Source organism: Trachypithecus francoisi, unplaced genomic scaffold (assembly GCF_009764315.1).
Source record: "Trachypithecus francoisi isolate TF-2019V2 unplaced genomic scaffold, Tfra_2.0 Lachesis_group12, whole genome shotgun sequence".
In the NCBI taxonomy this organism is placed as follows: domain Eukaryota; kingdom Metazoa; phylum Chordata; class Mammalia; order Primates; family Cercopithecidae; genus Trachypithecus; species Trachypithecus francoisi.
In genome coordinates, this window is record NW_022681457.1 from 121,077,584 (window position 1) to 121,101,212 (window position 23,629).

Sequence of the window (23,629 nt, forward strand, 5' to 3'; positions counted from 1 at the left end):
TGCTGGAGCTCCTACACAGTGGGACACGTGACCTGGGGCCCACGACAGTCACTGGATGCCTCTGCAGAAACGGTGACTGCCTCTGCACTAGAAGATTCTACTGAGGCTTGGCTCAGTGCCTGGCTTGTGTGTGTGCCATCTAGATCAAGCATTATTATGCTAATGATCATATCCAAAAACTCAGCTCAAGCATTATTATGTTAATGATCTTATCCGCCCCTCTCTCCCCCCTAAAGAAAAAGAACTGGGCAGCTCAAGGCCGCTTCTGTGGGTGTGGCTGGTGGTCACTTCAAAACAGTTGGGTTTGCAAAATAACCCGAGGAGAAGTTACAGAGCTTAAGAAATCCCCCAAGTTCCCATGATCCTTGCTTCCCTTTCCAGTCGCCCTTGGTGCCTCACTGTGGTACAGGACAGAAGAGCTGTGTTTTCCAGGAAGACTCGGCCAGGCCGTGTTTCGGGTCTCTGGATTCAGGTCCCAGGAGTCCTGACCAGAGAGCAGGTATGCGGGTGTGGGGAAGGGCTGCAGAGGACTCAGGTCCACATGGACCCTGGGTCAGGTGATCCGCATAGGAATATAAACAGGGACTGAACCTCAGAAAACAATGGCTGGGCCAGGTGCAGTGGCTTAGGCCCATAATCCTAGTACTTTGGGAGGCGGAGGCAGGCGAAGTTTGAGACACAGCCTGGGCAAAATGGCAAAACCTCCCATCTACAAAAAAAAAAAAAAAAAAAAGGCCAAGTGTGGCGGGACCTACCTGTAGTCCCAACTACTAGGGAAGCTGAGGTGGGAGGATCGCTTGCACCTGGGAGGTCAAGGCTGCAGTGAGCCGTAAGCCCCACTGGCCTCCGGCCTGGGGGACGGAATGAGACCCTATCTCAGAAAAACAAAACAATGTCTGGTACCTGGGGGCCAGCAGGTTAGAGCAGCTGGTCGTGTATTGACAGTTTACCAGACAGTGACTCGAGAGCTGAGAACTGGGCACACGGCACATTGTTGGGATATCTGAGGCCTGAAGGCGCTGATGAGCAGCCACCAGGTCAGCAAGTGCGGGCTGGGTGGGGCCCGCAGTTCCAGCAAACACTACAAAGTCCAGTCCTGTGGCTTCGGCCGCCTCCCCCAACTCCCCAGGTCCTCCAGCCTGTGGGGTGCGAAAACCACCACTTCCCGGTCCCCCTCGAGGAGCCCCGGGCCACCAGGGCCTCCCTCCACTGCCAACCCTGGGATCCCAGGCGTAGACCCCAGGCCGTTGGTGGGCGTGCAAGGCGCACCTGGCCGCTAGAGGTGGGCGTGAGGCCAAGCGCGATTCCCCCAGGCGCAGGGCCGCCCTTCCTGCCTCGACGGACAGCCCCGAGGGAGCGCAGCGCTGCCGCAGCTGCTCCAAGATTCGGTTCCCGAATCCGGCTCGGTCCCCAAATCCGGCTCGGTCCACACCGTGTCACAGCCCGGTAATTAGGGAATCAGCGGCGGGCGGAGCCGGCTTTCGCGGGGCACCTGCGCTCCCCTGAGCCGGCCCACGTGGTCCGGGAAGTCCCGCCTGCGGTGGCGGTGAGTGGGGGCGGGACGCCGGCCAAGGGCTGGGGTCAGAAGGTCGGGGGAGCCTAGGCGTAGACGTGGCGGGCGAACCGGGAGGCGCCCTCGGACGCGGCAGGTGAGTGGGGACGGGAGCCGGGGGACGCCCTCCTCGGGGCGCCGACCCCTGCCAACCCGAGTCGCGGACGCCCGCCTCTGTCCCCGCTGCCCGCCTCCACTCCCGGGCCACCGCTCTCCACCGCGGTTCGCCCCTCCTCCCCACCGCCCGCCCCTTCCCCGCCACGTCCGCCCCTTCCCCGCCACGTCCGCCGCCTCCCGCCCGCGCGGGGTATCCCGGCGCGAGTGGGACCGGGCGGACCCGCCGGACGGCCCACGTGAGCGGCGGCGCGGCAGGACGCGTGCGTGGAGGGTGCGCCTGCGCACTGGGCGGGCGCGGCGCGTTGCTGCTCGGCGGCGCCGGCGCCGGGGTCCGGGCGGCCATGGGGCCACGGGCGGCCGGGGCGCCGAGGGCCAGGTAGCCACGGCTGGCGGCGGCGGGGCGGCAGGGCCTGCGGGTTCGGTCCGGCATGTAGACGCCCCCGCAGGCGCCCGCGGCAGCGAACGGTGAGTGAGCAGCCCCGGCCCGCCGTCCGCCTGGGGTCGCCCGCCGCCTGGGGTCATCGCTGCCCGGGAGCGCGCGGCCGGGCGGGGAGACACCGGGCCGGCCCTGCCCATCTGGCCTGCGGAGGACGCCATGGAAGCGCTGCCGGGCCGCCGCTCCGTCCCGAACGGGACGCCAGCACGGCCCAGGGCGAGGCTCGGCCTTGGGGACGGGTCTGAGAGAGGCCGCTCTCCGGCCTGGCTCTCCCGGGCGGAGAAGGTGGGGCCGTCCAGCCCGGACCGCGCTCGTCGGTCGCCGCAGCGTGGGCGGCCAGGCCATCGGTGTCCGGCCTTCCGTGAGTGGTTTCAGCAAGCAGGAGGGGGCTTTGACTCGTGAAAGCTTAGAGGGGCCCAAACCTAGTGGGAAAGTAGGAATAAAGGGTTCTAGACAGCAGTATTGGCGTGGGATTCTCTAAATAAACACATCTTTGATTTAGTGCCAGTACTTGCTAGAAAATTCCAGTAGTCTATGGTGATGTTCCTACAGGCGGCTGCCGTCCAGTAGCCCAGATGTCAGCACCGGCCTTGAGCTCTAGGTCATCGTTTTCTTGCTTAATTGTGGGAACAGGGCGTGCCCAGCTCCCAAGGCCTGGTGGAGTTGTCCTTCCCAGGCCAAGGACCACCCCAGCCCTCCCATTCCTCCTCCCGAAGCAATTCTGAGTAACAAGTTATTTTTCCTTTCTTGTTTTGGAACACACTAAGTTTTACATTCAAAAGTTCATTATTCTTGGCTCTTGATGGGAATACATTTCAAAACTCTTCCTGTGTTCCATGTCTCTCTGACCGCCTTAGTTGGCCTGAAACTGACATGTTTGCCTTAATAAGTTTTATTTTTCCCCTTCTTATGTCATCTGGTCTAAGAAGTAAGTTACTTTAACATCTTGTTAGATAATTCCCTTCAAGTACTGAAATTCCCCTGAACATTGTCCTCCCAAGCCTCTGGAACTTTCTTGCCCGCTTGGAACTTCTGTGTATGGCCTGTTTGTTCTCAGCAGTAGCTTCTCTGGGACTTTTGCAGCCACTTCATGGCGTTAGCACGCTGGTTCCAAGCTACTTGAGGAATCACAGGTGCCACCGCAGTACCCAACAAAATAGCTTCATCGTTTGGAGGTGTCCCCTCGAGGCATTTCTGTGTGTATGTGTGTGTGTGTGTGTGTTAGAAACGGCCTCACTGTGTCCCCCAGGCGTGTTTATAGTGGCATGATTATAGCTCACTGTAACCTCAAATTCCTGGGCTCAATTGATCCTCCCACCTCAGCCTCCTGAGTAGCTGGGATTACAGGCCTGCACCACCACACCTAGCTGATTTATAAAATTTTTGTAGAGAGAGAGTCTCACTGTGTTGTCCAGGCTGGTCTCAAACTCCTGCCCTCAAGATATCCTCCTGCCTCCACTTCCCAAAGTGCTAATCTTACAGAGGTGAGCCACTTTGACCAGTAGTTGTGTGTATTTTTTTTTTTTTTTTAGGTGGAGTCTAGCTCTGTCACCCAGGCTGGAGTGCAGTGGCACAATCTCGGCTTGCTGCAGCCTCCACCTCCCGGGTTCAAGCGATTCTGCTGCCTCAGCCTCCCAAGTAGCTGGGATTATAGGCGCCCACCACCACGCCCAGCTGATTTTTGTATTTTTAGTAGAGACGGGGTTTCACTGTGTTGGCCAGGCTGGTCTGGAATTCCTGACCTCATGATCCGCCCACCTCGGCCTCCCAAAGTGCCGGGATTACAGGTGTGAGCCGCCACGCCCGGCCTCACTTTCTCGGCCTCCCAGAGTGCCGGGATTACAGGTGTGAGCCGCCACGCTCGGCCTCCCAGAGTGCCGGGATTACAGGTGTGAGCTGCCGCGCCCGGCCTCACTTTGACCAGCCTTTTTGTTTGTTTTCTTTGAATTCAGAGTTGGGTTTATGTTGCCTGAGTCAGTTGGCAGCCTGCTGTTTGGTTCCAAAACAGCATTTTCTTTCTGAAACAACTGCTGTAAGCAGTTAGATTTCCAGGCTAGCACAGAATCCTGTTTGATTCATAAATGCTCATAGGGTGGCCCAGAAAGTTGGCCAAGTCAAGAGCAGTTCTTGTGGAGTGGAGGCGGTGAACAAATAGGGGGAAAGTGGCGCTTGTGATGAAAACAGAAAACAATAGTTCATTTCATTGAGCTTCCCACTTGAGGAAATGTAGGTCTCACTGGAGAATTAAGAGGCAGGTGGGTGTTTGTGGGAGTTGACGGCCCTGCATCTGGATTACCTCCAGTCTTCAGGTGTGTTAGGATGACAGCAAGAGGGAGCGTTGAGCACACAAGCCCAGCACCTGTGGGGAGGCCGTGTCCTGGCAGGAAGGTGCAGGGCCTTCTCCAGCAGCTCCACTTTCTAGTCCATATATACCTGTTGACAGTCACCGCCCGGCTTCAGCTGTTCTGGACAAGTGGGTGTCAGTAATGCTTTAGCTCGTAACCCCAGGATTTCATTTCTGCTTTCTGTGCTGGGGGCTTATCATTTGCAGTCTTTCCTGGCCCACAATTGGAAAGGTTCAGGCATGGGAATGGGGAAGTGAATAAAATGTGTGTTCTTCAGACAGATGGTGAAAAATGTTCAGAGAAAAGGCGAAATAGAGCCAGGTGGGATGTGAGGATGCCACGCAAACTTTGTGCAACTGGAGAGGTGAGGTGGTGCCTGGCCTCACCATTCAGAACTGCACAGACCCCTGTTTTCTTCAGCTCCTAAGTAGGTGGAGCCACATCTAAAGAAAGCCCCCTTCAGACCTGTAATCTGCTTAGGTTTAATGAGGTCACACGGTCAAGCCCTGTGGTCACATGGCTGTAGCACTTTCCAGAAGGTGTTTCTCAATTTATATACTGCCAGTGTGCATGCCAGCACTGGGCATTGTTTACTGGGGGGAGATGAGATGGGTAATTTAGTGGGCAGTAAGTTTTTTCCAACTCAGGGTTAACTGAGGTTGTTTCCGCATTTCTGTTACTAAATAAATTTTCCTTTTTCATTTAGTGTTTCAACAAATATTGATTGAGTTCTTACATGGGAACGAACTCATGTATATTATGTTTGTATTTGTGTGTGTGTGTGACTTTTGTTCATGTTCTTTGCACATTTATTTATTGGCATCTTAATGTTTTCCTTTCCACTTTGTATAAGTTCGTTATGAATATTTTGTTATTGTGCTCTAGTACTGTTTTCTAATAAAACTTCCTAATACAGAGGTTTTTTGTTTTGTTTTTTGTTTTTTCTTTTCTGAGGTGGGGTCTCACTCTGTCACCCAGGCTGATCATGCAACCTCTGCCACCTGAGTTCAAGCGATTCTCCTGCCTCAGCCTCCTGAGTAGCTGGGATTATAGGTGCCTGCCACCGCGCCCAGCTAATTTTTTTGTATTTTTAGTAGAGACGGGGTTTCACCATCTTGGCCAGGCTGTTGTTGAACTCCTGACCTCATGATCTGCCCTCCTCGGCCTCCCAAAGTGCTGGGATCACAGTCGTGAGCCACCGTGCCCACCCTACAAAGGTTTTTTAAAATTAGATTCATGCTGTGAGGAATTTGAATGCACTTTGGTGGTGCAGCTAGCATCATGTGTCCTTTTAAAACAATTAACATCTCAAACAAACGAATTAAATGTCAGTCCTGATTCGCTGTTGTCAAAAAATACAAAAAATACACTGGTGGCTGGGCCCAGTGGCTCACGCCTGTAATCCCAGCACTTTGGGAGGCCAAGGCAGGTGGACCATCTGAGGTCGGGAGTTTGAGACCACCCTGACAAACATGGAGAAACCCCTCCAGGTTGAAGAATTAAGAGGCAGGTCTCCACTAAAAAATACAAAATTAGCTGGGAGTGGTGGCGCACGCCTGTAGTCCCAGCTACTCGGGAGGCTGAGGCAGGAGAACCTGGGAAGCAGAGTTTGCAGTGAGCCGAGATCACACCGCTGCACTCCAGCCTGGACAACATCAGTGAACCCCCATCTCAAAAAAAAAAAAAAAAATACACTGGTTATGGTATTGGAGATGCTTATTAAATATGTGTGTGTGTGTGTGTGTGTGTATACACACACATATACATAAGTGAAGATAATTGTTTAAAGTTGGTTTTAATATTATTTTATAAATTATCTTACTGCTTAGTCATCAAATTGATCTTCGCAAATAAATATGAAGAGAGCTTCTCAGCTGGGTGCAGTGGCTTATGCCTGTAATCCCAATGCTTTGGGAGGTCAGTGCAGGAGGGTCACCAGAGCCCAGGAGCTCAAGATCAGCCCATTCAATGTAACGAGACCCTGTCTCTACAAAAATTTTAAAAATTAGCCAGACGTAGTGGCACATGCCTGTAGTCTTCGCTACGTGGGAGGATCCCTTGAGCCTGGGAGATTGAGGCTGCAGTAAGCTGTAATTGCACCACTACACTCCAGCTTAGGTGACAGAGCAACACCCTGCCTCTCAGTCTCTCTCTCTCTCTCTCTCTCACACACACACACACAGAAACACACACAAAGTAGAGCTTCTAGGTAATGTAGCAGTAATAATACATGTTTTTTTAACATTTTGTAATTTTGAATGGTTTATTTTTTATTAATGTTTTTGTAGATACGGGGTCTTGCTGTGTTGCCCAGGCTGGTCTCCAACTCCTGATTTCAAGTGATTCCCCTGCTTTGGCCTCTGAAAGTGCTGGAATTACAGATGTGAGCCACTGGGCCTGACCTTTATTAACTGTTTATTTTGAAATCTGCTGGGTGCAGTGGTTTACGTCTGTAATCCCAGCACTTTGGGAGGCCGAGGCGGGCGAACCACCTGAGGTCGGGAGTTGGAGACCAGCCTGGCCAATGTGATGAAACCCCATCTCTACTTAAAATACAAAAATTAGCCAGGTGTGGTGGCAGGTGCCTGTAATCCCAGCTACACGGGAGGCTGAGGCAGGAGAAGTGCTTCAACCCTGGAGGCGGAGGTTGCCAGTGAGCCGAGATCGCGCCACTGCACTCCAACCTGGGGGACAAGAGCGAGATTTCGTCTGGGGGAAAAAAAGAAAAAAAAAAAGAAATAATCATAGACTAATTCATAGGAAGTTGTAAAAATAGTACAGAGAGACTCCTGTGCCCTTCACCAGCTCCTTCTCTGTTAACATCTTTTTTTGTTTTTTGTTTTGAGACGGAGTTTGGCTCTTGTTGCCCAGGCTGGAGTACAATGGTATGATCTCGGCTCACCGCAGCCTCCACCTCCTAAGTTCAAGCAATTCTCCTGCCTCGGCCTCCCAAGTAGCTGGGATTACAGGGGCCAGCCACCAAGCCAGGCTAATTTTGTATTTTTAGTAGAGATAGGGTTTCTGCATGTTGGTCAGGATGGTCTCAAACTCACACCCTCAGGTGATCCGCCTGCCTCAGCCTCCCAAAGTGCTGGGATTACAGGCATGAGCCACCGCGCTGGTGCTTGTGTAAGACACCTCCATTCACCTCCATAGTACAATGTTAAAACCAGGGAATTGAAATGCTGCTAACTGAACTATCGACCTTATTCAGGTTTCACCAGTTTTACATGTGTGTATATGTGTGTGGCTCTATGCAGTGTTACCTCATAAATTAATTACATAACCATCACCACTAGCAAGACCCAGAACTGGTCTTGAACTCCAGAACTCAAGCGATCCTCCTACCTCGGCCTCCCAAAGTGCTGGGATCACAGGCATGAGCCACCACACCCAGCTGTATTTTCATTTTCTTAACAGTGTTTTGGCTAGGCACAGTGGCTCATGCCTGTAATCCAAGCACTTTAGGATGCTGAGGCAGAGAGATTGCTTGAACCCAGGAGTTCGAGGTCTGCCTGGGCAGCATGGCAAAACTTAATCTCTACAAAAAAAAAAAAAATTAGGCATGGTGGCATATGCTTGTAGTCCCAGGTACTCAGGAGGCTGAGGTGGGAGGATTGTCTGAGCACAGTAGGTAGAGGCTCCAGTGAGCCATGATTGCACGACTGTTCTCCAACCTGGAGACAGAGTAAGACCCTGCCTAAAACAAAAAAAAAAAAACAAAGATCAGTGTTCCATTAAGTATAAAAGATTTTAAACACCACTAAGACTTTTTCCAGCTGGGTGCAGTCGCTCACGCCTGTAATCCCAACACTTTGGAAGGCCAAGGTGGGAGGATCACTTGAGCCCAGGAGTTCGAAACCAGCCTGTACAACATAAGGAGACCCCCATCTCCACCCAAAAAAAAACAAAAAAAATTAGACCCTATCTCCACCCCAAAAAAATTAGCTAGGTGTGGTGGTGCATGCCTGTAATCCCAGCTACTTGGGAGGCTGAAGTGAGAGGATTGCTTGAGCCTGGGAGGTTGAGGCTGCAGTGAGCTGAGATCATCACACCACTGTACTCCAGCCTGGGCAACAGTGGGAGATCCTGTCTCACAAAAAAAAAAAAAAAAGAAAAAGGCCAGGCATGGCGGCTCACGCCTATCATCCCAGCACTTCGGCAGGCCAAGGTGGGCAGATCACAGGGTCAGGAGTTAACCCCGTCTCTACTGAAAAATACAAAGCATAAGCCAGGCATGGTGGCGGATGCCTGTGATCCCAGCTACTCGGGAGGCTGAGGCTGGAGAATCACCTGAACCCAGGAGGCGGAGGTTGCATTGAGCCGAGATTGTGCCTTTGCACTCCAGCCTGGGCAATAGTGTGAGACTCTGTCTCCAAAAAAAAAAAGAAAAAGAAAAAAAATTCCAATGCTTTCTTCTAAAAAGTTTTGTAGTTTTAGTCCTCACATTTAGGTCTATAATCCATTTTGAGTTAATATTTGTGTTTAGTATGAGGAAATGATTGGGCTTCATTCTTTTAGACATGGCTGTCCAGTTGCTGAGAACTATTGGGTAAAAAGATTATCCTCTCCCATGTTGAATCACCTCAGCACCTGTCAAAAATCCATTGACTGCGTGTGTGTGGGGGTCTGTGGCATCTGCCTCTGGGCTGGCTGTCCAGTTTCCTGGATGTGTATGTCCGTTTTGACGCTACCACGCTGTCGGGTTCCCATAGTTTTTCAGCAAGTCATGAACTTAGCCATCCATGTTTGTTCTTCAGTTTTTTTAGCTGGTCTAGATACTTTACATTTTTATGTGAATTTGATCAGCTTGTCCTTTCCTTTAGAAAAGCCTGCTTGGATTTTGATGGTTCTGTTTGGTTAACATTTGCAGATCAATTTGATGAGAACTAAGATCTTAATATTGAGTCCTCCAATCCATGATCATGGTATGTCTCTCCATTTATTTAGATTTCCTTTGATCTCTGTCAGCAATATATTGTAGTTTTCAGTATGCAGTTCTTACATGTCTGTTGCCAAATATATCCCTACATATTTTATATTTTTAATGATATTATAAATCATTTAATTTTTTAAAGACGAAATTTCACTCTTGTTACCAAGGCTGCAGTGCAATCGCAGCTCACGGCAACCTCCACCTCCCAGGTTCAAGTGATTCTCCTGCCTCAGCCTCCCAAATAGCTGGGATTACAGGTGTGCCACCATGCCTACCTAATTTTTTTTTTTTTTGAGACGGAGTCTCGCTCTCACCCAGGCTGGAGTGCAGTGGTGCGATCTCAGCTTGCTGCAAGCTCTGCCTCCTGGGTTCACACCATTCTCCTGCCTCAGCCTCCCGAGTAGCTGGGATCACAGGTGCCCGCCACCTCGCCTGGCTAATTTTTTGTGGTTTTAGTAGAGATGGGGTTTCACTGTGTTAGCCAGGATGGTCTCGATCTCCTGACCTCGTGACCTGCCTGCCTCAGCCTCCCAAAGTGCTGGGATTACAGGCGTGAGCCACTGCACCTGGCCTAATTTTTTTTTTTTTTTTTGGTTTTTTTTTTTGGTTTTTTTTTTTGTTGAGACGGAGTCTCTCTCTGTCGCCCAGGCTGGAGTGCAGTGGCCGGATCTCAGCTCACTGCAAGCTCCGCCTCCCGGGTTTACGCCATTCTCCTGCCTCAGCCTCCTGAGTAGCTGGGACTACAGGCGCCCGCCACCTCGCCCAGCTAGCTTTTTGTATTTTTAGTAGAGACGGGGTTTCACCGTCTTAGCCAGGATGGTCTCGATCTCCTGACCTCGTGATCTGCCCGTCTCGGCCTCCCAAAGTGCTGGGATTACAGGCTTGAGCCACCGCGCCTGGCCCAATTTTTTATATTTAGTAGAGATGAGGTTTCACCATGTTGGTCAGGGTAATCACAAACTCCTGACCTCAGATGATCCACCCACCTCGGCCTCCCAAAGTGTTGGGATTACAGGCGTGAGTCACCACACCTGGCCATAAATTATAGTTTTTTTTTTTTTTTTGAGAGAGAGTCTTGCTCTGTCGTCCAGGCTGAGGTGCAGTTGTGGGTTCTCCGTTTGCTGCAAGCTCCGCCTCCCGGGTTTACGCCATTCTCCTGCCTCAGTCTCCCAAGTAACTGGGACTACAGGCACCCGCCACCAAGCCTGGCTAAATTTTTGTATTTTTAGTAGACACAGAGTTTCACCGTGTTAGCCAGGATGGTCTCAATTTCCTGTTGTCTGTTGCTAGTATATAGAAATACAGTTGATTTTTGTGTATTGAAATTGCCTCCTGAAACCTTGCTAATAAACTCACTCATTTATGTTTTTCTACATAGAAATGTCATGTCATCTGCAAGTACAACTTCACTTGTTCCTTTTCTTACTTTGTTTAACAGACCTACATTCTATGCCAAACTTTTCTGTCACTGTGCCTTTTATTTTTTTCTTATGTTATTGCACTGGCTGTGGCCTCTAGTATAGTCCTGAATAGGAGTATTATACCAGACGTGTTTTTGTAGGTTCTGGTTTTCATTGAATTTTTCATAGGTTTTTTTTTTTTTTTTTTAATTGAGGCAGAGTCTCACTCTGTCACCCAGGCTGGAGTGAGTGGTGCAATCTCAGCTCACTGCACCCTCTGCCTCGCAGGTTCAAGCAATTCTCCTCTTCTCTTACCTCAGCCTCCTGCACAGCTGGAATTAAGGTGCCTACCACCACTCCGGCCTATTTTTTGTTTGTTTTTGTTTTTGTTTTTTTGAGTGCTGGGATTACAGCAAGAGCCACCATTCCCAGCCATTTTTTGGTATTTCTGGTCTCAATCTCCTGACCTCAAATGATCCACCCACCTCGGCCTCCCAAAGTGCTGGGATTACAGGTGTGAACCACCATGTCTGGCCGAATTTTTCAAGTATTTGGATGAAACACTGGTATGCTTTTTTTTTTTTTTTTTTTTTTAGACAGAGTCTTGTGCTGTCGCCCAGGCTGGAGTGCAGTGGCACAGTCTCAGCTCACTGCAAGCTCCACCTCCTGGGTTCACGCCATTCTCCTGCCTCCGCCTCCCAAGTAGCTGGGACTACAGGCGCCTGCAACCACTCGCGGCTAATTTTTTGTATTTTTAGTAGAGACAGAGTTTCACCGTGTTAGCTAGGATGGTCTCAATCTCCTGACCTCGTGATCCGCCCACCTCGGCCTCCCAAAGTGCTGGGATTACAGGCGTGAGCCACCGCGCCCGACCTAAACCTACTGGTATGTCTTTTTTCTTTTTTCTTTTTTTTTTTTTTTTTTTCCATTTGAGATGGAGTCTTGCTCTGTCACCCAGGCTAGAGTGCAGTGTCACGATCTCAGCTCACTGCAACCTCCGTCTCCCAACTTCAAGGAATTCTCATGCCTCACCCTCTCCAGCAGCTGGAATTACAGGCATGTGCCACTACAGCCGGCTAATTTTTTTTTTTTTCTTTTTTTGAGACAGAGTCTTGCTCTGTCTCCAGGCTGGTGCAATCATGGCTAACTGCAACTTCTGCTTCCTGGGTTCAAGCAATTCTCCTGCCTTAGCCTCCTGAGTAGCTGGGATTTACAGGTGCCTGCCACTGCGCCCAGCTAACTGTTGTATTTTTAGTAGAGACAGGGTTTCGCCTTGTTGGCCAGGCTGATCACAAACACCTGACCTCAGGTGATCCACCCACCTCGGCCTCCCAAAGTGCTGGGATTACCGGCTTGAACCACCGCACCCAGCCTGTATTTTTTTTTTTTTTTTTTTTTTGAGACGGAATCTCGCTCTGTCGCCCATGCTGGAGTGCAGTGGCCAAATCTCAGCTCACTGCAATCTCCACCTCCCGGTTTCACGCCATTCTCCTGCCTCAGCCTCCCGAGCAGCTGGGACTACAGGTGCCCGCCACCTCTCCCGGCTAGTTTTTCGTATGTTTAGTGGAGATGGGGTTTCACCGTGTTCGCCAGGATGGTCTCGATCTCCTGACCTTGTGATCCACCCGTCTCGGCCTCCCAAAGTGCTGGGATTACAGGCTTGAGCCACCGCGCCCGGCCTTTTTTTTTTGAGACGGAGTTCGCTCTGTCACCCAGGCTGGAGTGCAGTGGTGTGATCTCGGCTCACTGCAAGCTCCGCCTCCTGGGTTCACACCATTCTCCTGCCTCAGCCTCCCGAGTAGCTGGGACTACAGGGGCCCGCCACCTCGCCTGGCTAGTTTTTTGTATTTTTTAGTAGAGACGGGGTTTCACCGTGTAGCTAGAATGGTCTCAATCTCCTGACCTCATGATCTGCCCGCCTCAGCCTCCCAAAGTGCTGGGATTACAGGCTTGAGCCACCACACCCAGCCTGGTTTATGTCTTTTTTTTTTTTTTGAGACGGAGTCTCGCTCTGTCGCCCAGGCTGGAGTGCAGTGGCCAGATCTCAGCTCACTGCAAGCTCCGCCTCCCGGGTTTATGCCATTCTCCTGCCTCAGCCTCCTGAGTATCTGGGACTACAGGCGCCCACCACCTCGCCCGGCTAAGCCTGGTATGTCTTAAGCTGGGAAGATACTGACCCACTGGAGCAGTGCTGTCAATTCTCGCTAAACGTTGGAATCCTCCAGGGAGCTCTTTAAAGTGCCAGTGCCTGGGTTGTGCCTTCAGGTTGTCATCATTCAGCCTAGAGGGCACGTAGGAATTGGTTTTGTCGGAAACTCTAAGGTGATTGTAAAATGCAGCCAGAATGATAACCAGCTTTTTGGGTATTCAGAGAACCCCTTGACTTTGACCTTAGCATAGGGCCCACGGTCTTGTCCATAGTTCCGGAACTTTCCTTCTGCCCACCTTGCCATCATCTCACATATTTTAGTTGTTTTATTTAGGCTACTGTAACAAAGTGCCACAGGCATGGGGCAGGGGGTGCAGAAACAAAGAAATGTTTGTTCTCACAGCTTTGGAGGCTGAGTGTCCAAGGTCAGGGTCCCAGATAATTTGGTTCATCGTGAGGACTCTCTTTTTTTTTTTTTTTTTTTTTTGAGACGGAGTCTTGCTCTGCCACCCAGGCTGGAGTGCAGTGGCCGGATCTCAGCTCACTGCAAGCTCCGCCTCCCGGGTTTATGCCATTCTCCTGCCTCAGCCTCCCGAGTAGCTGGGACTACAGGCGCCCGCCTCGTCGCCCGGCTAGTTTTTTGTTTTTTAAGTAGAGACGGGGTTTCACCGTATTAGCCAGGATGGTCTTGATCTCCTGACCTCGTGATCCGCCCGTCTCGGCCTCCCAAAGTGCTGGGATTACAGGCTTGAGCCACCACGCCCGGCCTCTCTTTCTCACTGTAATGGCCATCTTCTCTGGCTTTACTTTTGTGTCCAGTGCGGGTGGGAACAGAGGTGTGGAGAGAACTCTTCCGATGTTTTGTTTTCTTTTTGTTTTGTTTTGTATTTGAGACAGGGTCTCTACTGCCTCGGCTGGAGTGCAGCAGCACAATCACAGTTCACCACAACCTCAAACTCCTTGTCTCAAGTGATCCTCTTGCCTCGGCCTCCAAGTACCTGGGACTACAGGCATGCACCACTCTGTCCAACTCTTTTTGTTGTTGTTTTTTTTTCTTTTGTAGAAGCAGAATCTTGCTGTGTTGCCCAGGCTGTTCCTGAACTCCTGGCCTCAAGTGATCCTCTTACCTCAGCCTTCCAAAGCCCTGGGATTACAGGAGTGAGCCACCATGCCTAGCCTGGTGTCTCTTCTTACTATGATGCTGATTCTATCTGATCAGACCCCACACTTATGACCTCATTTTTTCTTTTTTTTTTTTTTGAGATGGAGTTTTGCTCTTGTGGCACAGGTTGGAGTGCAGTGGCACAATCTCTGCTCACTGCAACCTCTGCCTCCTGGGTTCAAGCATTTCTCCTGCCTTAGCCTCCCAAGTAGCTGGGATTACGGCATCTGCTACCACTCCCAGCTAATTTTTGTATTTTTTTTTTTTTTTTTTTTTTTTTTTTTTTTTTGAGACGGAGTCTCGCTCTGTCGCCCAGGCCGGAGTGCAGTGGCCGGATCTCAGCTCACTGCAAGCTCCGCCTCCCGGGTTCACGCCATTCTCCTGTCTCAGCCTCCCGAGTAGCTGGGACTACAGGCGCCCGCCTCGTCGCCCGGCTCATTTTTTTTTGTATTTTTTAGTAGAGACGGGGTTTCACCGTATTAGCCAGGATGGTCTCAATCTCCTGACCTCGTGATCCGCCCGTCTCGGCCTCCCAAAGTGCTGGGATTACAGGCTTGAGCCACCGCGCCCGGCCTAATTTTTGTATTTTTTAGAGACGGAGTTTCACCATGTTGGTCAGGCTGGTCTCGAACTACTGACCTCATATGATCTGCCCGCCTCAGTCTCCCACAGTGTTAGGATTACAGGTGTGAGCCACCGTGCCCAGCTGACCTCATTTAACTCCTTTCTTAGAGGCCCACCTCCATATTCAGCCACACTGGAAGTTAGGGCTTCAATGTAGGAATTTTAGGGGGATTGCCGGGTGCAGTGGTTCACACCTGTAATCCAAGCACTTTGGGAGGCCAAGGCAGGAGGATCACCTGAGCCCAGGAGTTTGAGAGCAGCCTGAGCAACACAGAGAGACCCTGTCTCTACAAAATAAAAATAACAAATAAATTAGGGGAGGATACATTCAGTCCATAATGCCACATTTATCCCTTTTAATGCCAGAATCTACCTTGTCCTGAGTTTATTAAGATTTATCTTCTTTAATGAGAAGGTATGTTTGGCTTTATTTTATGTGTTTAGCCTCTATGGAGTGATTTTTTATTGTTTCCATGCATGGCCCCTCTTCTGTTCTTCTGAAGCTTGTTTTATTCTATTTCTGGCTTTATTGAATTGAGTGCTCAGTTCATGGCTTCCCAGGGGTTGTGACCCAGCTTTGATGGGACTGAACCGACCCTGGCTGCTGTTTATGTCGCTCTGACCTTCTGGATGTTCCAGGTGTTGGGTCCGATCTTCACTTTGATCCCTGAGCTGCTTAAGAGAAAGTTTAGAAACTTCCAAGTGGTTGAGGGCTTTTCTTTGTTTCTACTTTTATCTCTTCCTGGTTTTATTGTATTGCGGTCAGAAGATGAGGTTCTAGGCTGGGCGTGATTGCTTACGCCTGTACGGGAGTCCGAGGCGGGCAGAGCATTTGAGGTCGAGAGTTCTAGACCAGCCTGGCCAACATGGTGAAACCCCGTCTCTACTAAAAATAGAAAAAAACTGGCTGGATGTGGTGGCACATGCCTGTAGTCCCAGCTGCTAGGGAGGCTGCAATAGGAAAATCACTTGAACCCGGGAAGCAGAGCTTGCAGTGAGCTGTGATCATGCCATTGCACTCCAGCGTGGGTGACAGAGTGAGACTCTGTCTCAAAAAAAAAGATGAGGTTCTAGGCCAGGCATGGTGGCTCATGCCTATAATCCTAGCACTGTGTTGGGAAGCTGAGGTGGGAGGATCACTTGAGGCCAGGAGTTGAAGACCAGCCTGGGCAACATTAGCAAGACCCTGTCTCTACCAAAGGAAGAAAAATTAGTGGACGTGGTACTGTACTCTTGTAGCCCCAGCTACTTGGGAGGCTGAGGTGGGATCCTGTCTCAAAAAAAGAAAGAAGGAAAAAGATGAGGTTTTCTGTCCTCACTAGTTTTCTTTGAGGCTTAATATTGGTCAGTTCGGTAAATATTTCATTGGTGCTGAATGTACAATGCAGGGCATGGAGTTCACAGTATATCTGCTGTTTCCATTTTGTCAGCTTTTCTGGACTAGGGTATTTGAAATTGTACACTTCTTCTCTCTTATTAATGTGCTGTATTGTTTCCGAGAAAGGTTTTTTTGTTTTGTTTTGTTTTTTTGAGGCAGAGTTTCTTTCACTCTTGTTGCCCAGGCTGGAGTGTAATGGCACAATCTCAGCTCACCACAACCTCTACCTCCCGAGTTCAAGCAGTTCTCCTGTCTCAACCTCCCAAGTAGCTGGGATTACAGGCATGTGCAAACACGCCCAGCTAATTTTGTAATTTTAGTAGAGACAGAGTTTCTCCATGTTGATCAGGCTGGTCTCGAACTCCCCACCTCAGGTGATCCACCCGCCTCAGCCTCCCAAAGTGCTGAGATTACAGGCGTGAGCCACCGCACCCGGCCGGCATCTTTCTTTTCTAGAGACAGGGTCTCTCTCCTGGGTCGCCGTGCCTGGCTCATGTTTTTTTGGTAGAGAAGAGTTCTGTTGCCCAGAGTGGTCTTTAAGCCCTGGCCTCAACTGACCCTCTCTCCCCAGCCTCCCAAAGTGCTGGGCTTACAGGCAGGAACCACCACACCTGGCCACACAGTGTGACTTTCTATTTTGTTCTTTTTAGAAACAATTGTTTTTGTTAATATTATTTTACAAAAAAATGTTTGAGACGAAGTTTCGCTGTAGTCACCCAGGCTGGATTGATCTCGGCTCACTGCAGCCTCCACCTCCTGAGTTCAAGCAATTGTCCTGCGTCAGCCTCCTGAGTAGCTGGGACTATAGGCGCTCAGCTAATTTTTGTATTTTTAGTAGAGATGGGTTTTCACCATATTGGACAGGCTATGCTGGTTTTGAACTCCTGGCCTCAGGTGATCTGCCCGCCTCCATCTCCCAAAGTGCTGGGATTACCGGCATGAGCCACGGCGCCCAGCCAAAAACCTGGAGTAGTTCTTAAATATGTTTGGGATGGAAACAGTCTATTTTCAAAGTACTTTGGTAAATTGGACTTCAGCCATTTTTTCCCCTTGATGAAATGGAACATATGTATGTATAAGTTATTATTGTTTCATACATATTTATTTACTTTATTTACATTATTTATTTTATTAAATTAAGGCATCATTGTTTTTCTGACCGAAGTTCTCATTTCCTGACGATGGAAATGGAACAAGAAAAAATGACCATGAATAAGGAATTGAGCTCAGACGCGGCTGCGTACTGCTGCTCGGCCTGCCACGGCGACGAGACCTGGAGTTACAACCACCCCATCCGGGGCCGGGCCAAGTCTCGCAGCCTGTCTGCCTCGCCTGCCCTGGGGAGCACCAAGGAGTTCAGGTACAACCAGGAAGGATGGTTCCTCTTTTTTTCTCGTCTGATTTCATAATATTCTTTCTTAAAACGATTACAAAGAATTCTCCTGAGTAGTCTGTGTCGATGCATCCAGAAGGTGGGGCTGTGTCCTTGCCCAGGTGAAGCTGTGCCCTTGATGGGGGAGCCTGGCCCGTGGACACCTGCCTGGCACACGTTCACAGATGCCAGCACAGGCACAGGGCGGTACCGTGTTTCTTTGTCTGTCTGTATCAGCACAGAACCATCTAACTGGCACCCATGCTGACCCTTGATGTTAGACTGAAGCAAACTTGGAGAGGAAACTTTTCTTTTTGAGATGGAGTCTCGCTCTGTCCCCCAGGCTGCAGTGCAGTGGTGCGATCTTGGCTCACTGCAACCTCCACCTCCGGGGTTCAAGTGATTCTCCTGCCTCATCCTCCTGGGTAGCTGGGATTACAGGTACCCGCCACCATGCCTGGCTAATTTTTGTATTTTTGTAGAGACAGGCTTTCACCATGTTGGCCGGGCTGGTCTTGAACTCCTGACCTCAGGTGATCTGCCCGCCTTGGCCTCCCAAAGTGTTGGGATTACAGATGTGAGCCACTGCGCCCAACCTGGAAACATTTGCTCCACATAAGTCACTGGGGTGTGAAGGGACATCCCTCTTGGCTCTGCTCGTTTTGAGAGGCGAAGGCTGGGGGGCTCTGCATGGTGACGCAGGGCTGGTGGAGGCAGAGTCGTGAGTGTGGCCTTGGGCGAGCCCAACCCTCTCACATGTTGGGCAAGTGTCTCCCTCCTGTGCCCAGAGTGCCCACAGTGCTCACCCTTGCACAATGCTGCTTGAGCAACAGTGCCCCGGGCTTCACATGACGGTGGCTGCGCAAGTGCAGCTGTGATGGTGCCTGGGGACGTTGCTCTGGGTTCTGGTGACTGTAAATGTGGTGAGTTTCAGGTGGAAGCTTGCCAGAGCCAGCGCTGCCTAACAGAAGGGTCACGCCTATGAAATGCGAGGGGGGTTTTTGGTGAAAGAGAGTCTTAGCGAGCGTGCTGCCTCACTCGGTGAGATGGGAGAGCCCGCCGCGCTCTCACTTGGTGGCAGCAACGGGGAAACAGGCTGCTCCCACGTTTTCTGTCTCCAGAGTCACTGCCTGAGCCAGGAGGCTGCGAGGGCTGGTGGCTGCCTTCGCCCCGCAGGCACCGCGTCACCACTCAGCTTTTCTCGGATGCCTCTTGTCAGTGGGGTTGTTGTCCTGTACCTCCAGGCCACCCAGCGCAGTGACGGCGTGAACAGAATTGCTTTGGTCTTTTTTTTTTTTCCTGTGGGTTCTTTGGCATAACGCACCATTTCTGTTTCATTCTGAACCTGATGACAGCAGCCCTGGGTCAGAGGTCGCCTCCGTAGTGGGTGGCAGGCACCTTTAGGGTGAGGTGGGGGAGGAGATGGCGAATACGCCCAAGCACAGCCCGTCCTTGGGAAGCAAACATTAAATCCCAACACCCACTTTGAGAAACATTGTTTTCCGCAATAATCTTTTAATTTCTTAAGTAAGTAAAGTTCTTATTTTGTAATGTACTTCTTTTTTTTTTTTTTTTTTTTTTTTTTAAGTAGAGACGGAGTTTCACCATGTTAGCCAGGATGGTCTCGATCTCCTGACCTCGTGATCCGCCCGTCTCGGCCTCCCAAAGTGCTGGGATTACAGGCTTGAGCCACCGCGCCCGGCCTTTTTTTTTTTTTTTTTGAGACGGAGTCTCGCTCTGTCGCCCGGGCTGGAGTGCAGTGGCCGGATCTCAGCTCACTGCAAGCTCCGCCTCCCGGGTTCACACCATTCTCCTGCCTCGGCCTCCGAGTAGCTGGGACTACAGGCGCCCGCCACCTCACCTGGCTAGTTTTTTGTCTTTTTGGTAGAGACGGGGTTTCACCGTGTTAGCCAGGATGGTCTCGATCTCCTGACCTCGTGATCCACCCGTCTCAGCCTCCCAAAGTGCTGGGATTACAGGCGTGAGCCACTGCTCCTGACCTGTACTTTACAATTTTTTATTTTTTATTTTTTTTTGAGACGGAGTCTCGCTCTGTCGCCCAGGCTGGAGTGCAGTGGCACGATCTCGGCTCACTGCAAGCTCCGCCTCCCGGGTTTACACCATTCTCCTGCCTCAGCCTCCCGAGTAGCTGGAACTACAGGCACCTGCCACCTCGCCGGCTAGATTTTTGTATTTTTTTTTTTTTTTTTTTTCTTAGTAGAGACGGGGTTTCACCGTGTTAGCCAGGATGCTCTCGATCTCCTCACCTCGTGATCTGCCCGTCTCAGCCTCCCAAAGTGCTAGGATTACAGGCTTGAGCCACCGCGCCCGGCCCTTTACCATTTTTAAAAGGCCGAGGTAAACAAGTCCACGACCACGGATGGCCACGCCGTGTCTGCTGTGGAACAGCCCTCGTGGCACCGCGGCTCTTCGGGGGTTTTCTGAGCCTGCGAGGCAGCGGAAAGCCGTGCTTCTGCGTTGGGACTTGAGGATTTTGTTGGGCCATTGCTTGGCCGGCTGTGTGCGAGTTTTCTGGGTGTGTGAAGGGACTGGGGGGCTCCTGGGCACCCAGGACGAGGGCAGCCTCAGCGCTGGACCCTGATGAGAGCAGGGGTCCTCCCCAGGACATATGCAGCTGCCACAGCCCCTGGCTGGGTAATTTGACTGTGACCTGGTCATGTTTAAATCACTAGAAAGGTTGTTGATCCGTTCATCCAGGGTCATTCACTCATTTACGTATTTAGAGACAGAGTTTCACTCTTTTCACCCAGGCTGGAGTGCAGTGGCTCGATCTCGGCTCACTGCAACCACCACCTCCTGGGTTCAAGCAGTTCTCCTGCCTCAGCCTCCTGAGTAGCTCGGACTGCAGGCACGCACCACCACGCCCAGCTAATTTTTCTTTTTTTAGTAGGGATGGGGGTTTCACCATGTTGGCCAGTCTGGTCTCAAACTCCTGACCTCACGTGATCCGCCCGCCTTGGCCTCCCAGAGTGCTAAGATTACAGGTGTGAGCCACCGTGCCTGGCTGTTGACATGAATCCAGAATGAACATTTTTGCTAGAATTTTAATCTAGACGATTTAGAGATGTTGTCTAAGGTTTTGAGTCCCAAATGCAGATCTGAGAGGGGTCCTGGGGAGACACTGAAGAATTCTGATCTCAGGCTGGCCCTGGCCCTGGCATTTTCCTTGTTTGGGCTGCAGCTCTCCCCGGCTTGGGTCATGATCTGAGGGGTGCGTGGCCATGCGTGCTCCTCACAGGTGCCGCTCCAGTGCAGCCATGGACCTGGGCAGAACCTTCCAAGGGCTGTTGTGTGGCTGCTGGGTAGATGGAGTTGACATCTTTCAAATTGCGTGTATGCCTTAGCATGTAACCTCCTCTGTATCTGCGTCTGTCACTGCGTGTCTGGTTTCAGGCTCTGGTGGCTCTGACACTGCCCTCTCCCCGCAGGAGGACACGCTCTCTCCATGGGCCATGCCCGGTGACCACTTTTGGACCAAAGGCCTGCGTGCTGCAGAACCCTCAGACCATCATGTGAGTGCCGGGGGCCATGGGTCGGGGGGAGTCCTTGGGATGTGGGTGGAGTTGTGGGATCGCTGTGTGGAGGAAGATTCTAGCACTTCACGTGAGAAGTACGTGTTTTAGTTTAGGTCATTTAAACAAAAAGAAAAAAGCCACATGGACGTCTTGCCTGAACCCCCTGAGTGCAGGCATCCGAGCAGGGGCTCCCCAGCTGTGGCTTCTCCAGTGGCTTTGAGAAGGTGGATGGTAAGCAAGCCGGGGCCATGGGCGGCAGACACCAGGCAGCCTGGAGACCGGGTCACAGCCCGTGGGTGCAGTGGTGTCCACATGAGATACTCAGGGCAGCCTGGAGACTGACTGGGTCACAGCCTGTGGGTGCGGCGTCCGTGTGAGATCCTCAGGGCTACTTTTTTGTTTATAAGAGTGAGAGTTCTGGGGTGGGTTGCGTTTGCTGTTTGATGGTTCAGTCTGTCGACATATTCTGCCTGGAGGCCCATCACAGTGTCTTATGGGAAACATGCCACAGTGATAGATCTGATATCTGGGCTTTATGTGTAAAGAATTATAATCCGGGCTGGGCGCGGTGGCTCACATCTGCAGTTCCAGTACTGTGGGAGCCCAAAGCAGGCAGATCTTGGGCCCAGGAGTTTGAGACCAGCCCGGGCAACATGGTGAAAGCCCATCCCTACAAAAAAATACAAAAATTGGCCAGGCGCAGTGGCTCACACCTATAATTCCAGCACTTTGGGGGCCCAAGGTGGGCGGATCACGAGGTCAGGAGTTCAAGACCAGCCTGACCAATATGGTGAAACCCTATCTCTACTAAAAATACAAAAATTAGCCAAGCGTGGTGGTGGGCGCCTATAATTCCAGCTACTTGGGAGGCTGAGACAGATAACTGCTTGAACCTGGGAGGCAGAGGTTGCAGTGAGCTGACGATCGCACCGTTGCACTCCAGCCTGGGCAACAGAGCAAGACTCAGACTCAGAAAAAGAAAAATACAAAAAGTAGCAGGCATGGTTGCACACACCTGTAGTCCAGTTGCTGAGGAGGCTGGGGTGGGAGGATCACCTGAGCCTGGGAGGTTGAGGTTGCAGGGAGCTGTGATTATGCAAAGTGCGTTCCAGCCTGGACAACAGAGCAAGACCGTCTCCAAAGAAAAAAAGTGAGCACCCAGCCAGCTCTGAGAGTTGTATTCTGCACCTGGTAGATGTCGCCATCGCCTCTTCCCCAGAGAGGCCTTTGCTTCTGGGACTGGTGCCTCAGCTCTCCGGCCTCTGTGCAGAACGAGCTCTCTTCAGGGCCTCCTCCTCCACGGAGTCGTGCACACTTCACTTTCTCCAAGGGAGAACCATGCGGGAGGGCCTAGTGCTCCGGTGTGAGGGCTGCTGGGGGACTGATGACCAGAAAGCGCAACACGGCCATGTCATTGCGCTTTCTGGGCTACTGGCGGAGGCCGCTGCATGGCCCTTCGCTGACAGGCACCAGTGCAGTGGAGGCTGGGGGCGTACAGTAGGGACAGAGGCCCCAGCCAGCCCTGGGCTGTCACTGAAGGTCAGGTCCAGGCGAGCCATGGGGGGGCCATCCGAGGAGCTGCTCTGCAAACTGGGGGCACCGTGGCAGCACGCGTCCCAGGCAGGATGGGGGTCGGCCTTGCCACCTCCAGACACTGAGGGCAGCCGCTTAGGATGGAAGTAGCTCGCACTCGTGCTTTTGAGGCCCAGCCCTCTCAGTGCCGCTGGTTCCTGGAGTGTCTGTGACCTGTCACCGCTGCCAAATGCCTGAGGCAGGGGACCTGACCCCTGTTTGCATTCCCCCATCCAGTCCATCTTCTGATTCTGTCACTTTGACCCCAAAATATACAAAGAGCTCCCCTGCACTATTGCCCAGCTGCCCTCCGCTGTGTGGACTGCTGACCGCTCGCCACGGCCTCACCATCCCTTCCCTGCACAGCAGCCACGTGTGTGACCCAGAGTGCTCCGCTGCCCTCCCGGCCCCACCGTAGCCCCGTCCTGCCGTCCTGTGGTTGCTGTCCCTGGCACCCCCCCCGGGCCTCTACCCCTCCCCCCCCCCCCACTGCCTGGTGCCCTCCCTGCACTTCCTGGTCCTGGGAGAGCCGCTCCTTCATCACTCACATCTCAGCCACTGCCTTCACCAGCCATCAGTCACTGGGGCCGGGCCGGGGTCACTGGAAGGGTGCGTGTTCTGCCTTAGCCCTCAGACCAGGGCGCGCTTGGTGGTCCCCGAGCTGCCCGAGGTCAGACAGCCCAGCAGGAGGAGGAGGCAGTGGGGCTGTGGGGCAGCCTTGAGGGGCACGCAGCTTTCTCGGTCACCCCATGGGAGCACGCCTCTGTGTCTCTGGAATCCTAACCTCCCGCTTCCTATCCGCGCTGTGGAGGGCGGAGCTTCCCATGCATCTGACCTCACGTCTTCCCTGATAGCCCAGAGCAAGACCCTGTGGGGGCTGGTGAGGAGGGCACCCGCTTCCTGTTCTGTTGTCCAGGGAACTGGTTGGCATGTGTTGTGGAGGTGCGTGAGTGTCCATGTGTCACGGTGTGTGTAGCCACCCATGTGTGAGACACTCAGAACTGGCCAGGTGGGCCAGGCTGTGGCCGTGCTGGCTTCACGCCACCCCCT

General features: G+C 51.9%; 1 protein-coding gene across 11 annotated transcripts in view; it reads left to right on the top strand.

Moving 5' to 3' along the window:
* Positions 1 to 268: 268 nt before the first annotated feature.
* NADK (NAD kinase) overlaps positions 269 to 23,629 on the top strand; it is a 31,762-nt gene continuing 8,401 nt past the window's right edge. For 2 of the 11 annotated variants that reach the window (XM_033228694.1, XM_033228701.1), the window contains exons 1-3: positions 269 to 499; positions 17,241 to 17,459; positions 20,921 to 21,004. In XM_033228694.1, the coding sequence (XP_033084585.1) occupies positions 17,281 to 17,459; positions 20,921 to 21,004 (263 nt within the window). In that variant the 5' untranslated portion in view covers positions 269 to 499; positions 17,241 to 17,280. Of the gene's footprint in view, positions 500 to 945; positions 1,038 to 1,502; positions 1,650 to 1,938; positions 2,135 to 17,240; positions 17,460 to 18,320; positions 18,395 to 20,920; positions 21,005 to 23,629 lie in introns of those variants that run through there. The other 9 variants (XM_033228698.1, XM_033228699.1, XM_033228696.1 and 6 more) reach the window with 9 other exon arrangements.